This window comes from Dendropsophus ebraccatus, chromosome 6, assembly GCF_027789765.1.
Source record: "Dendropsophus ebraccatus isolate aDenEbr1 chromosome 6, aDenEbr1.pat, whole genome shotgun sequence".
Taxonomy (NCBI): Eukaryota; Metazoa; Chordata; class Amphibia; order Anura; family Hylidae; genus Dendropsophus; species Dendropsophus ebraccatus.
The window spans coordinates 36,137,485-36,151,711 of record NC_091459.1 but is presented as its reverse complement, the minus strand read 5'-3'; the positions used below and the strand labels follow the sequence as shown (position 1 = coordinate 36,151,711).

General features: G+C 42.2%; 1 protein-coding gene across 5 annotated transcripts in view; it reads left to right on the top strand.

The window, feature by feature from the left end:
- ATG5 (autophagy related 5) overlaps positions 1-14,227 on the top strand; it is an 85,999-nt gene that overhangs the window by 37,319 nt on the left and 34,453 nt on the right. For all 5 annotated transcript variants that reach the window (XM_069974790.1, XM_069974791.1, XM_069974789.1 and 2 more), the window contains exon 6: positions 4,757-4,851. In XM_069974790.1, coding sequence (XP_069830891.1) covers positions 4,757-4,851 — 95 coding nt within the window. The remainder of the gene's footprint in view (positions 1-4,756; positions 4,852-14,227) is intronic.

Below are 14,227 nucleotides of genomic sequence, written 5' to 3'. Positions count from 1 at the left end.
AGCTCCTGAGTTCACTTCAAAGCACTGCAGGACTCCATGACGTACGTGTACGGCATGGGTCCTTAAGTGACAGGATTCCATGATGTACCCCTACTTCATGGGTCCTTAAAGGGGTTGTCCGGCGATAAAAAATTATTCACAGAATAACACACATTACAAAGTTATACAACTTTGTAATGTATGTTATGTCTGTGAATGGCCCCCTTCCCCGTGTCCCACCACCCCCACCCGTGTACCCGGAAGTGTGGTGCGCTATACATTACCTGTCACGTGCCGACCACGGTCTCCGATCCTCAGCAGTGACGTCTTCTTCGGGAGGCCAGCGGATCTTCCCGAGTGCCGGCCGCCCTCTGCAGCGTCATCCGAAGCTCAGCCGTGATTGGCTGAGCATAACTGTGCTCAGCCAATCGCGGCTGAGCAGCTGATGACGTGGCCGCGTCATCAGCCGCTCAGCCGCGATTGGCTGAGCACAGTTATGCTCAGCCAATCGCGGCTGAGCTTCGGATGACGCTGCAGAGGGCGGCCGGCACTCGGAAATATCCGCCGGCCTCCCGAAGAAGACGTCACTGCTGACGATCGGAGACCGTGGACGACACGAGATGCGGTGAGTATAATGCACCACACTTCCGGGTCTAGCGTGGGTGGGGGGAAACACGGGGAAGGGGGGCATTCACAGACATAACATACATTACAAAGTTGTATAACTTTGTAATGTGTGTTATTCTGTGAATAATTTTTTATCGCCGAACAACCCCTTTAAGAGGTTAAAGGGAAACTCCATTGAAAACCAATTTTTTTAATTAACTGGTGTCAGAAAGTTATATAAACTTGTAATTTACTTCTTAAAATTCTCAAGTCTTCCAATTCTTATCATCTGCCGTATGTCCTGCAGGAAGTGGTGTATTCTTTTCAGTCTTACACTGGGTTCGCTGCTGCCACCTCTGTCCATGACAGTTACTGTCCAGTTTGTGACACGGACAGAGGTGGCAGCAGAAGAGCACTGTGACAGATTGGAAAGAATACACCTCTTCCTGCAGTACATACATCAGCTGATAAGTACTGGAAGACGTGATATTTTTTTATATAGAATTACACTGTAAATGTATATAACTCATTAGTTCATTTGAACCCCGAATGAACCAAACTGCCTAATTTACATCTTTATAACTTCATACTTAGTGGTCTGCGCTCTATGAGAACATGGGTCAGAGTCTTCTAACCTGCTGTTAGTGCGGGGAATGCTCTTCTCTTTCGTTTAAAAAAGTTTATAATCTGCAGCAAGTAGCAATCTAAGTAAGACCTGGTCCTGTCACTGTCGTATTTTTTATTTAATTTTTTTGCACGAATCAATAGTTCAGGCGATTTTAAGAAACTTTTTAATTGGGTTTATTAGGCAAATATGGCATTATCTGCATTCAAAAAGACTTTCCCCAGGTCCCCCCCCTCTCCCCTCTCTGATTCACTGCTCATTATTAGGAAATCACGTCTTGTTGCAACAGACGAGCCCCTGTCTGTTCTATGGAGAGGGGAGGAGGGAGATTAGTTGGTAGCAGAGAGCAGAGAACAAAGGATTACACAGCGGGAGCTGTGTAAAAGCGCTATTCAGAGGTCAGAGAGGTCAGTGCTTACTTCAGAGGAGATAGCCCAGTGATGTAGCTGTAAATAAGTTTCTTAAAATCACCTGTTTTATTGATTTCTGGAAATTTTTTTTAAATTAAACGACAGCGACACTTGACAGAATAATCCATGGTGAAATTCTTTTTTGATGAATGCAAATAAAAATCTGTTAATGCTGACAAAACACTCTGTACACAAATCGAAAACATACAGTACTTTCCTTTGTCGAAAGCTTTGGTTTACGTGTGTAGAGCGCAGCCTAACAACATGGTATTATTTCTTATGGTTATGTCTACTTGTTACCTACAGGATGTGGTTTTGTGACTTTCTTACCCCTGCTTAGGTGCAGTTTAGGAAAATAGCAGTTATGCCTCGATTTATTGTTGTGATATCCAACAATAAATAGAAATGAATGCTTAAATATAATAATGTGCAAAACCTTTAGGCAGGTGTGGAAAAATAAGTGAAAATTCTTTTAAAAAAATAGAAGAGTTAGTAGTTCTCTCCTTATTCTAATCAACAAAATGTAAAGTGAATAAACATAATTGTTAGGTGTGACCGCCCTTTGCCTTCAAAACAGCATCAAGTAATCTAGATATACGAACACCCAGTTTTTAAACGACCTCGGCAAGGAGAACTGTAGATGTAGGCTTGCTCCCATCCTTCTGTCTCTTCATGTGATCCAAGACAGACCCCATGAGATCAGGGCTCTGTGAGGGCCATATAATCACTTCCAGGACTCCCTGGTCTTCTTTACACTAAAGATAGTTCCTCATGACATTGGCTGCATGTTTGGGGTCCTTGTCCTGTTGCACCATAAACATTTGGAGCCAGTTGCCTCCCTCATGGGAAACCTCTATGCAGCACACACCTGCTTGAAGCTTTTGCACTTGACATAACATTTGCTGAAATATTAAAGGGGTTGTCCAGGTTGCAGAGGACGGTTGAAGCCTTCTGCGTCCTGGCACTCGCTTTTTTGGAATTTTACATCTTGGAAGTAAGGCTTTCAAAATATGAAGGGGCAGGGCGATCATTGTGTGTGGGCAAAACACCCAAACGCAATGTCAAATAGCTGCATTTTCTCAGATATTGCGGAAACACTGTGTAGCAAGTGGACATCGCATGCTGCATGATTTGTCCATGCAATGATCGCAACTTGAAAGGGAATGGGGGAGAGAAAAAGTTTTAGCACCGGCAGGCAGAAGGTTTTAGCTGCATTCTGCTTGCCGGACAACCCCTTTAAGTGTGGCACAGGCACCACCTTTTCTCACTGCCAAGAACCCCCCCCCCCCAACCCCCCCAGGAGAACAGGCGGGGAGAAGCACACAGTAGTGAGTTTCACTCCCTGCCTTGCAGCGATCTCTATCCAGCAGTCCCTATCAAAGTGTTTGGGGAGACTCTCTGCTCGATTTCCTGAAGGGTGGATAGTCTCCTGACAGATCAAAACCTTTGCTATATATCTCTGTGATGTTAAATGTTTCTCTAATGACAGGTACACTGTAGGCTTATATAGAGCAACAAAAATAACATTTTATGACCGATCCGGACAATGATTGCTAAATATGAATTTATTCTATTTGACACTAATATATTCATATTGTCCATAAATCGACTATACTGGACATCTATAATACAACCTCATTGTGTGAATAACTTACAGTCTTCATCAGGAAGGAATGTCTCTGGCGTCTCAGAGTTCATAAAAAGCTTGGTCATGATTTTTAGTGAACATAACTAAAATTGACATTTCAAACACCCCCGTATAGTTTTTATTTAGCAGTAAGTACTCCGATTATTATGTGGCTCTGATTCATCATTACTGTAGATCATTAGAAATGGTTTTACAAACACTTTACGGTATGACAAAGCATGGGCTGCTTTAAGATCTCTGGTTTGTTTGTCTCGTTCTGTTTTTGTTCATGTTTTTACTAATGTAACCCGCAGATTATTGAATTTTTTTTATGTATACTGTGTGTGTGTGTGTGTGTGTGTGTATATGTGTATATATATATATATATATATATATATATATATATATATATATATATATATATTTTTTTTTTTTTTTAGTTTATGTTAATTTTATTACAAAATACTGTATACTGATGTTATAAACACATGTATAAGGATACCTTGATAAATCACTCCAGATTTGTTTTTGTATCATGATATAACTAACCAGCAATAGTCAAACAGTATAAGGGGGCATTCACAGGTTCTCTCTGGTAGCTTAGAACCGGTGAAATACCTTCCCCATATGAGATTTTTTGTGAATTTGTTACTCCTCACATTCAAAGAGTCATACCTTACATTTTTCCATTAAATGAACCATAGGTGGGCTTAATTTTTGCGGGACAAATAGACCTATTCAATGACCTCATTCATTTTATCATGGAAAAAAATGGGACATTTTGTTTGCTTTTTATCTGATGTTATGACCAAAATTTTGCAATTCTGGTGTTTTGGTATTATTATTAAAATAAATATATAATATATAAAATATTTTTTTTTTTTTTTTTTTGCACCATGCACAGGGTTAACCTCCCAGGATTAGATTAAAGTCCGTCCCTGGTATACAGACAGGTGTCAGCTGTAACGTACAGTTGACAATCACTGCATATAGAGCGGATTCAGCTCTTGAGCTTGTGTTATATGCAGTGACCATCGGGCCACTTTAACCCCCTCATGACCAAGGTCATTGATGTTCAGGTGTCCGGGTCAAATTAATGCAATGTTCCTCCTCGCCTTCTAAGAGCCATAGTGCTTTTATTTTTCTACCTACAGAGCTGTTGGGGTGTCATTTTTTGGGCCAAGATCTCTAGTTTTTATTCGTATCATATTGGTGTAAAGAAAATTTTTGATTGCTTTGTATGCATTTTTTTCTTATATATATAATTTTAAGAACTCATCAATCCGGGTGTTTGATTTTTTTTTTTTTAATTTACGCCTTTCACCATGCGGGAACAGTATTGTAATTCTAATGAATAAAGTGTCCTGGTATTTGGACATCTATCATTGCTTTTTAATAGAAACTATTTCAGTTTAGCAGTGTTGTCATAGTGTTTCCATAGTTCAGTAGAACTTCCGATTGAGTGAAAACAATATGTATATTTATATATAAATATTTTTTGCATCCTAGATAAGTTTGACCAGTTTTGGGCCATAAATCGAAAACTTATGGAATATTCGCCAGAGGAAGGAGGCTTTCGTTATATACCCTTTCGGATATACCAGGTAAGTGTTTTATTTTGAACGTTGCATTGAAAGTGCTTTTGTTTACTTGCCTCCATGATGTGCTGCCGATGCCTTTTGGAACCCACTGCAGTGTGATCGGAAGTGGTGGGATAAGACATCATGATGGTAAGAAAACAGAACCACCAGGGCAGCACAGAGGACTTATGTTGGAGAGTACAGCACAGTTAGTACTTTTACAGCCCTAGCTGTCCTGCTAAACAAATTGTAATAACCCATGTAATGTAAAAGATAACCTATAGTCACGAAGAATAGAGAAGGGGATCCACAGCTTCCATAAAAATTCCAAAGTCTTTATACAAAAATAGGTAAAATCGCAGGCCACGCTTTTCGCAGGTAACCCCTAATCATGGCAGCATGTTTGCACAATGAAATGAACTAGAATATATGCCAAATCCCTCATGAATCACTAAATTGGGAATGCCCCAAACAGGGTGAGGCTACACGTCACATGGGCATAGGTAAGTATCACATGACACATTGCAACACTAAACACAAACACAGCCACAGTATAACATACTAGTTTCAATATAAATAGGATAATTCAAACTGCCGTACAGCACTATGCATGATAGTGTAATGTCTCATTTTTCAGCATAGCTCCCATCTTTAATGTGAGACCCAGTGCTAAGCTATTGACTTATATTATGCTGGGTCTCGTGCTGGAGACGGGGCTGTAAAGATGCAGCAGGAAGCTCTGTCTCATCAGTTATAGTTGTGACGTGGTGGGGAGAATGCATGTTCGGAAGCCCATTCAGATTCCAAATTCAAAAAAGCACATGTACAAAAATGACTGGACTGCAAATCACTGAAGATACTTACTAACTTATCCAGGGTGTATCATTGGATACATCTTTTGTGTTATTCTGGGGGATTACACTCAGACCTCTGTTATCGAACACAATCCCTTCTGGGAGGTTGTTCCAGACCTGAGCAGTTCAAGAACTATAATGGAATAATGTAAATCTGTTGAATTGGTATTTACACTCTATAGGTCAGGTGCAGAGCGCCAAGCCCACTGTGAGTAAAGAGTTAATGGTGATGCAGTAGCATCATTACCTCTGCCTCCTATGGGCGAGCATCAGTGGAGGCTGCAGTACAGCAGAAGACACAGCCAGAAGATGTAGGTGACATATCCTGAAAGAGGAGCAGAACACCCATCATTTTGACAGGTGTTCTGCCCCTCCTAGGGGATGAGTACGTAGGGATGAGGTGTTGGGAATTTAGGAATGAGTATTTCAGCTTTTAAAGGCTATCATATCACCCAGGTGGCAGCATCCCACAACAAACTCCCTGAAGTTTTATGGAACTTCTGGCAATTTTGTATTACTTGCCTTAGCAGCGCACAACAGTTGCTGGGAGTTAGCTGTAGGATGCTGCCACCTGGGCACCCCTAAAAATGAGTACTGCAGCCCCACTCAGCCCCAAAACATGTACATTTTCCTGTTTCTAATAAATATGATTAACATTATATACTAGTCACACTTGAGATATATAGTTTTTTGCTTTTTCCCCCCTGCTCTTTCTGTTATACCTGTGTGATTTCAGTTTCTGTTGTAGCCCAGTCTCTAGCCTATCCATTGTAGGTCTTTAAGAGTGCGTTCACACGTACAGGATCCGCAGCAAATTTGATATCAATATAACTAAATAACTGAACACAGCATCAAATCTGCTGCGGATCCTGTACGTGTGAACGCACTGTAAAGGGGTTATCTAGGCTTGGAAAAAGCACAGCTACGTCCACCCCTCTCCTCTGGTTGTGTGTGGTATTACAGTTCAGCTCCATTTACTTTAATAGAACGGAGCTGCAAAACCTGAGGACAGGAGAGGTGCTGTTTCTGGAAGAAAGACTTTTTTTTTTGTAAGCCTGGATGAACCCTCTTAATATCTTGATACGACGTATAAGGAATTATAATTGAGCTGATGTGTTTGCTAAATGGCAAAAATATCTACTCAAACCGAAACTAATGATTAATTGGGAACGGAAGTTGCAGCTATTATCATGAAAGCTACCTGATGTATAAGCAGTTGCCCACTTGCACTTCGCAGGTTTATCGTACAGTCAAAAGTATTGTTTTTGTAATGTTCAGTCTTTTTCACTTTATAAAGAAAAATCATCATGTTCTTAATAGGTGTTAACCACTCGCTGCTTCAAAACATTTACACCCGTATTTTGAGCCAAACCGATCAGTAACAAAACTTTTAAATAGCTTTTTCACTTTGTTTTGTGGGGCTTGTTAGTTTATTCATTTCCCCAGATTATATGGATTTCTTCTGTGTTTCCACATTTGCGTTTTTATTGCGTTTTTTTGTATGTAATAAGAAGCTAAACTGTCTGTCAGGTCTATAATGTGATCAGTTTCATTAATGGATTCCTTTGCTTTGATTTCTTATGGACATATTAATAAAATCAGTTTTTTTTTTTTTAAATAAAAACTGTGCACTGAATCGCACTATTAATGGTGCCCCTGTGTATTGACCCCAGTAAGGAGCTCTCATCAGGTTAGGATGACCAAACCTGCTGATGGATTTCATTTAGAGATGAGCAATTTACAGTACAAACGAAGCAAATCTGCTCATCAGCGTGCTGCCTTTGAAGTCTGTGCCACTCCCCCGGGTGCCTGGAAAGGCTGGATCCAGTCCTGGAAGATGTTTCCCAGGACTGGATCCAGCTTTTCCAGGCACCCGGGGTGGAGCAGCACAGAGTGGCATGGACTTCAAACGCAGAAGACTGATAAGCAGATTGCCGAGTGAGTCGTTTTGTTTGTACTGTAAATTTGCTCACGTCTAATTTCCTTTATGGTTACTGTAGGCTACATCCTAACAGTGTTTACATGCTGTTTTCATGGCACTTGATTTCAGGTGGTTTCCTTGAACTTGGATAATATGTTTTGATGTTTCCTCTGTGGCTTGACGCTAGAAGTAACTAGGTAATATTTTTTGTAAGACCTTAGGTTCGTTGCATCTGTAGAGCTTTTTGGGAAATGTTATGCCCTTTATAAAAAAAAAAATATAAAATATATGTATTAGGGCAGCGTTTCCCAACTGGGACACTGGTGTGCCGGGAGAACCCGCCAGGGGTGCCGCAGGATCCCGGTGGGAAAAGTGCGCTGTCACTTTAAGCATCCCGAGAAGCTGCGGCCGCGCAGCTTCTCGGGATGCACAGATCACTTTGATGTTCCGCCCACAATCTGAGCGGGTGGAACATTAAAGTGAGCATAATGTAGGAGCAGGAAGTGTCATCATCCTGCTCCTACATTAACTCCCATAGGCTGCCAGCACTTCATACCAGCAGCCTATGGGAGGCCAGGACGTGACCTCTCCGGCAGGCGTGATGATGTGACATCATCACGCCTGCCGGAGGTCCCGTCCCCGCGGCTCGCAAGATGGAGCCAGAAGAGGAGGAGGAGAGCTGCTGCCTGCAGCCACAGCGTGGATTAGGTGAGTAGGATGTTTTTTTTTTGTTTTTTTTTTAGGGGCAGAGCAGGGGGCATTATTAGTTCATAGGGGGCACCTCTGGGGGCATTATTAGTATATGGGGGCACCTCTAGGGGCATTATTAGTATATGGGGGCACCTCTGGGGGCATTACTAGTATATGGGGGCACCTTTGGGGGCATTACTAGTATATGGGGGGCAGCTCTGGGGGCATTACTAGTATATGGGGGCACCTCTGGGGGCATTATTAGTATATGGGGGCACCTCTGGGGGCATTATTAGTATATGGGGGCACCTCTGGGGGCATTATTAGTATATGGGGGCACCTCTGGGGGCATTATTAGTTCATGGGGGCACCTCTGGGGGCATTATTAGCTCATGGGGGCCACCTCTGGGGGCATTATTAGTTCATGGGGGCACCTCTGGGGTCATTATTAGCTCATGGGGGCACCTCTGGGGGCGTTATTAGTTTATGGGGGCACCTCTGGGGGCGTTATTAGCTCATGGGGGCACAGCAGGGGATCCTACATACAGGGGGCATCCCACATTCCTAGTCGCTTTACTGCACATAACACCAAACAGCGCAGTTACTATGGGGGCCTACAGGAGGGAGAAAGGAAAGGAAGTTGCTAGAAATGTGCGGAGCCTAAATTGTTTGTCTCGCAGGTTCTGAAGAGATGAAAAGTAGCTGGAAGAAATTATCATGGAGGACTGGACTGGATGGAGAGGAAAAGGGAAAGTGACTCCTCAGATCAAAGAAGACGTCACCTGTGAGTCACTGTATGACGGTTTTCTTATTTTGTAGAACATTATTTAGTAGGGGTGCCCCGAGGAAATTTGTTTTTTTCCAAAGGGTGCCCCGAGGTGGAAAAGGTTGGGAAGCACTGTATTAGGGGATTGACGCTTTTAAACCACAACTACCCTACATATTTTATTAACAGTGCACCTACCTTGTCTTTAGCTTGTTTTAATGTGTATGCAATCACTGGAGAATAATAATTAATAATTTTAAAGGGGTACTCCCAGAGGAATAAAACATTTGTTTTCAAATCAACTAGTGTCAGAATGTTATACAGATTTATAAATGACTTCTATTTAAAAATCTCAAGCCTCACAGTACTTATCAGCTGCTATATGTCCTGCAGGAAGAGGTGTATTTTTCCTAATCTGACACACTGCTCTCTGCTGCCACCTCTGTCCATAACAGGTACTGTCCAGAGAATGCAACCTTGCTCAGCAGCCATGATTGACAGGCATGATTGACAGCCATGAATCTTCCCTGTTGAGTATTATTACATGTTCAGTGATATAACTGAGTGCACTCTGCTTTTTGTTCTGATGCCTGCATAGTTAACCATTTCACGACCATGGGTCATTCATTCTTCAATGCCCAGGTCGTTTTGGACTTAAGCTTATGGGATCATAAGGTCTCCATGTAGAGGGAGAATTCTCTGTCCGAAGCCCTATAGATGCTGTGGTCATGCCGAATGCAGTATCTATAGGTGAAATTGTAAGCACTAGACCCCGCTTTCGCTGACCCCATTTTGAGACCCTGCTTTCACTGAGAGCCGGGACCTGCCACGGATGACACAGGCACAGCTTCTGTGCCTGTGTCATCCTGCATCGTAAATTAACGTTGCTGCAGCCTTGGGCATAGGCTGCAGTGACTTTATTTACTGTGCAGCAGTGGGAGGGGGTTAATTTGCGTGCGGTGCGGAAAAAATAATGGCGGGAATGTATTATTTGAGCATTTTTTTTGAGCAAGTGGTACATTTTATGGGCTGCAGTAAAGTTACAATTGAACAATTAGAAATCTAGCAAACATAAAAAAATACATTGTGCACAAAAGCTCAATATTGGCCAGTAAAAAGAGCAAAAAAAAAAAAAACCCTTGATAAAAATGCCTCTAAAACTTTATTCTTGGGTGATTGCATTAACCATAAATCAAGATAAAGACAAGGTTGGTGCACTGTTCATAAAGTCTGCAGTGTAGTAGTGGTTTAGTAGAGTCAATCCCCCTTACAGGTTCCCTTTAAGTATAATTTTACAAAGATAGAAGTTTGCAAAATGCTCATTGTTGCCTCAAGAGGGCACATCTGCACTGCATGGATTAAGGACAAACACTGTCTTTACTGCTGCGGAAACAGAGCGTTTGACGATGAAACCGTTCATACACATACTTGTTACCAGACCAGCTGTATTTAATAGCATCGTTCTTTTTAGTATTTCTCTACCTTTTCTTGTAGCTTGCGTTGACCTGTATGATTATGTTAGTATTCAAGGTATTTGCATACCCAGGTGTCATTATTATTTCAGTTCTGATGTTACTCTTTCAGTTTGCTGAATATTGTTCTCATATTGAACACTCTTGTGTATCTCTACCTTCCATTTTTTTACCTCCTAGTATTGGTCCAGATGTTTGTTGTTTACTACTATGTTATGTTTCCTTTAGTATTGGCAAGTTTTAGTGAATGCTTATTCTGGCTGTTAAAGTTAAAAATATATGTATGTATACAGCTCTAGCAACAATTAAGAGACCACTGCACAGTTTTCTAAAAATCAGCATCTCTACATGTCTGATAGCCATTCCATTCAAGAGTCCACCTCATTCTACTTAAAGTGCTTCTGATTAGTGATCACCTGAACCAAATCGTATTTAACGAGGAAAAGTATAAAGAAACACTGCTGTGGTCTTCACAATCCTCTTGCAGTAGGACGAGCTGGACGGCAAAACGAGTGCTAGGAGTAGCCCAAAAGTAAATTAAAAAATAACCACGCCAAAGGAGTTGAAAAGTAAAGTCTTGAGTGGGGAAAAGAAGCACTCAGTTCTGGCTTTACTACCAGAGTGATAATGAGGGTCATGTTGCCTCCATCATTACAATTTCGAAGACTGCCGTTCATTACAACAAGGTCAAGCAGCGGACATTGGGGAGAATAAAGCTATAGACCGGCAGGGGGCGAAAGTAACTCTCCGTTGACCAGGATGACCTGCTTCTTGGGGTCCTATTACGTGGACTGACTATGGCCCGATCATTTTAGTAAACAAGCGCCAATCTGCTGGATCAGCGCTCATTTGCTGGACCTAATAGACGACCCAATAATCAGGCAGTAAGGGCTGCATGGACATCATTAGCGATGTCCATGCGGTCCTTGCCCAGACACCTGATACCTTACCTCTCCTTGCTCCCAGTTTTCTCTCCTGTGCTCCACAGCTTCCTGCTCCCGGCAGCAGCAGAGTCTGAGCAACCTGTCGACTGACAGGCCGCTCAGCCAATCACAGGACGGGACCGCCGCGGCCCCTGATAGGCTGACAGGCCGCTTAGTGGCTGCAGCCACATAGACGAGGAGTGGGAAGAGTTAAGGTATCAGGTGTTTGGGCAATCGTCAGCCATAGGCCGTGCATCGCTATTACGCCTAGCCTGAACTAAACCAACCATCAGCCGATGATCGTTTCATCAGATGATTGTTGTCTCTATTACACGGAGCGATAATTGGCTCATTCGACCTGATTTGGCCTATTATCGCTTTGTGTAATAGGGCCCTTAGTCGAATGTCACTCAGCAACCACAGGATCAAGTGACCTACAAAAGAAATGGCAGCTGGGGTGAAGTGCACGGCAAGAATAGTTCGTAACCGTGTCCTAGAATCTAGGCTCAAGTCATGTAACGCTAGAAAAAAGCTTTTCATCAATGAGAAGCAAAGGAAAGCCAGGCTGAAGTTTGCCAAAGACCATAAGGATTGGACCATAGAACCCAAACTTTATAGGCAGACTATAAAGGACAACTTGACAGAGCAGCTACTATGTGTCGGAAGAATTGCGAAATAAAACGCGTAATCTCAGGATCTCTTATATTGTCAGTCCTGTTTTAGAATATATTGTGGGTGTAAAAGGGTGGAAACATGATTTTTTTTGTTAGCCTGATCTCTGTCTGTGACCATATGTATGGTATGTATACTTATGTTTAAAGTAATACTGTCACCCCCCCCCCCCACACCCACACACACACACACACACACACACACACACACACACTCTCTTTGCTAACGCAGATCTGACGATATGATAATCCAATCCTGTATCCGAGTGTCATATCGGCAGTTCTATGTTAGCAAAGACTGCAGAGGAGAAGGATTTAGGGGGATTCTGGAATACTGTGTCCAGTTCTGGAGACCTCACCTACAAAAAGGACATTGATAAAATAGAACGGGTCCAAAGACGGACTACAAAAATGGTAGGGGATGTCAGGCATAAAACATATCAGGAAAGACTTAAAGGGGTTATCCAGTGCACAAAGCAAAGTCTGTGGTTGTGTGCTTCATCTGTCCCACACAGAACCCCAACAAATATTGTTCGGATGAAGAAGAGCGGAAGTGCTCTTCTGAACGAATGTGGACATATTCCTACAGACACTACAAAAATCATCTAAAAAGTCTTCCCTAATTTGTGGAAGCTCAATACCACAAATTTTGAGGAACAATTTGAGTATCAATACTAAGCCGTATCTGTTGGCGTGCAAGGGACTGGGACCACCTGTGGTTGATCTTTTCTTTTGAACTGAGAGAAGACCAAATATCGGCACAGAGTTAGCTGGTCCACAGCTTGGGCGGGTTCACACTACGGAATTCTCGCGGACAATGTCCGCGGAATTCCGTCAGCTGTCCGCCCGCACATCTGGACGCCTTTCCGCCGGCCCCTATAGACACCATTCTATGGGCCGGCGTATTCCCCTATACGCTGAAAGAAGTGTCATGTCACTTCTTTCAGCTGATCGCCGAATTCGCCGGCCCATAGAATGGTGTCTATGGAGCCGGCGGAAAAGCATGTGCCCGTGCGGGCGGCCAGCTGACGGAATTCCGTGGACATTGTCCGCGAGAATTCCGTAGTGTGAACCCGCCCTTAAACAGAAAGGGGGACACCTAATAGCTATACACACACACACACACACACACACACACACACGCACACACACATAGCCAGGGTTAAAATTATCCCTTTTCAAGTTAACACACGCTACATCTCTATATACTACTTGTGAACAAAACACCTGTTGATTTAAAAAAAAATAAAATCAACATTAAATCATTAATTAATTGATTTGTGGAGCAAAAATTTCTTTCCCAGTAAGCTGTGTGAGCATATTATGTGAAAGACATTCTTATAGGACATTACAGTATTAGATATGAAAGAATAAGAATAATTATTCAAAAGCAGTAACCTTATTTGAAAGACGAAACACTCTGTGAGTTGTGAGTTATATTGGAAAGCACCTAATATCTGATCAGACGTCTGAAAATAAATTGTATACAGATAGTTGTGGCACAGGACAATGAGAAAATGGGATATGACATCATGGTCTGGGAATATGGCAAACATATAGGAAGTGTCTGCGAATGTCTACTAATTCCAGAGTACAGGAGTTGATTAATAGCGCACGGCCTGCCACATGTTTGCTGCTTATTTTTTTTTTTCATTATTTTTTTTTATCTCAAGGTCATAAACCGTGTATTAGCTACTCTCTTCTTTTCCCCCTGTTATTGTCACTATGTGAATTACAGTACAGTAGATATTGAATTTCATGTCAGTCACTAGTATTAAAGGGGTGGTTCACCAATTTTTTTTTTCTTTCAAATCAACTGGTGCCAGGAAGTGTCAGAGATTTGTAATTTACTCCTATAAAAAAAAAAATCTTAATTCTTCTAGTACTTATTAGCTGTTGTATGCCCTGCAGAAAGTGGTGTATTCTTATTAGCTGTTGTATGCCCTGCAGAAAGTGGTGTATTTTTTCCAGTCTCTCTGCTGACACCTCTGTCTATGTCAGGAACTGTCCAGAGCTGTTGAAGATCCCTATAGAAAACCTCTCCTGGTGTCCAGACTGCAAAGAATACACCACTTCCTGTAGGACATACAGCAGCTGATAAGC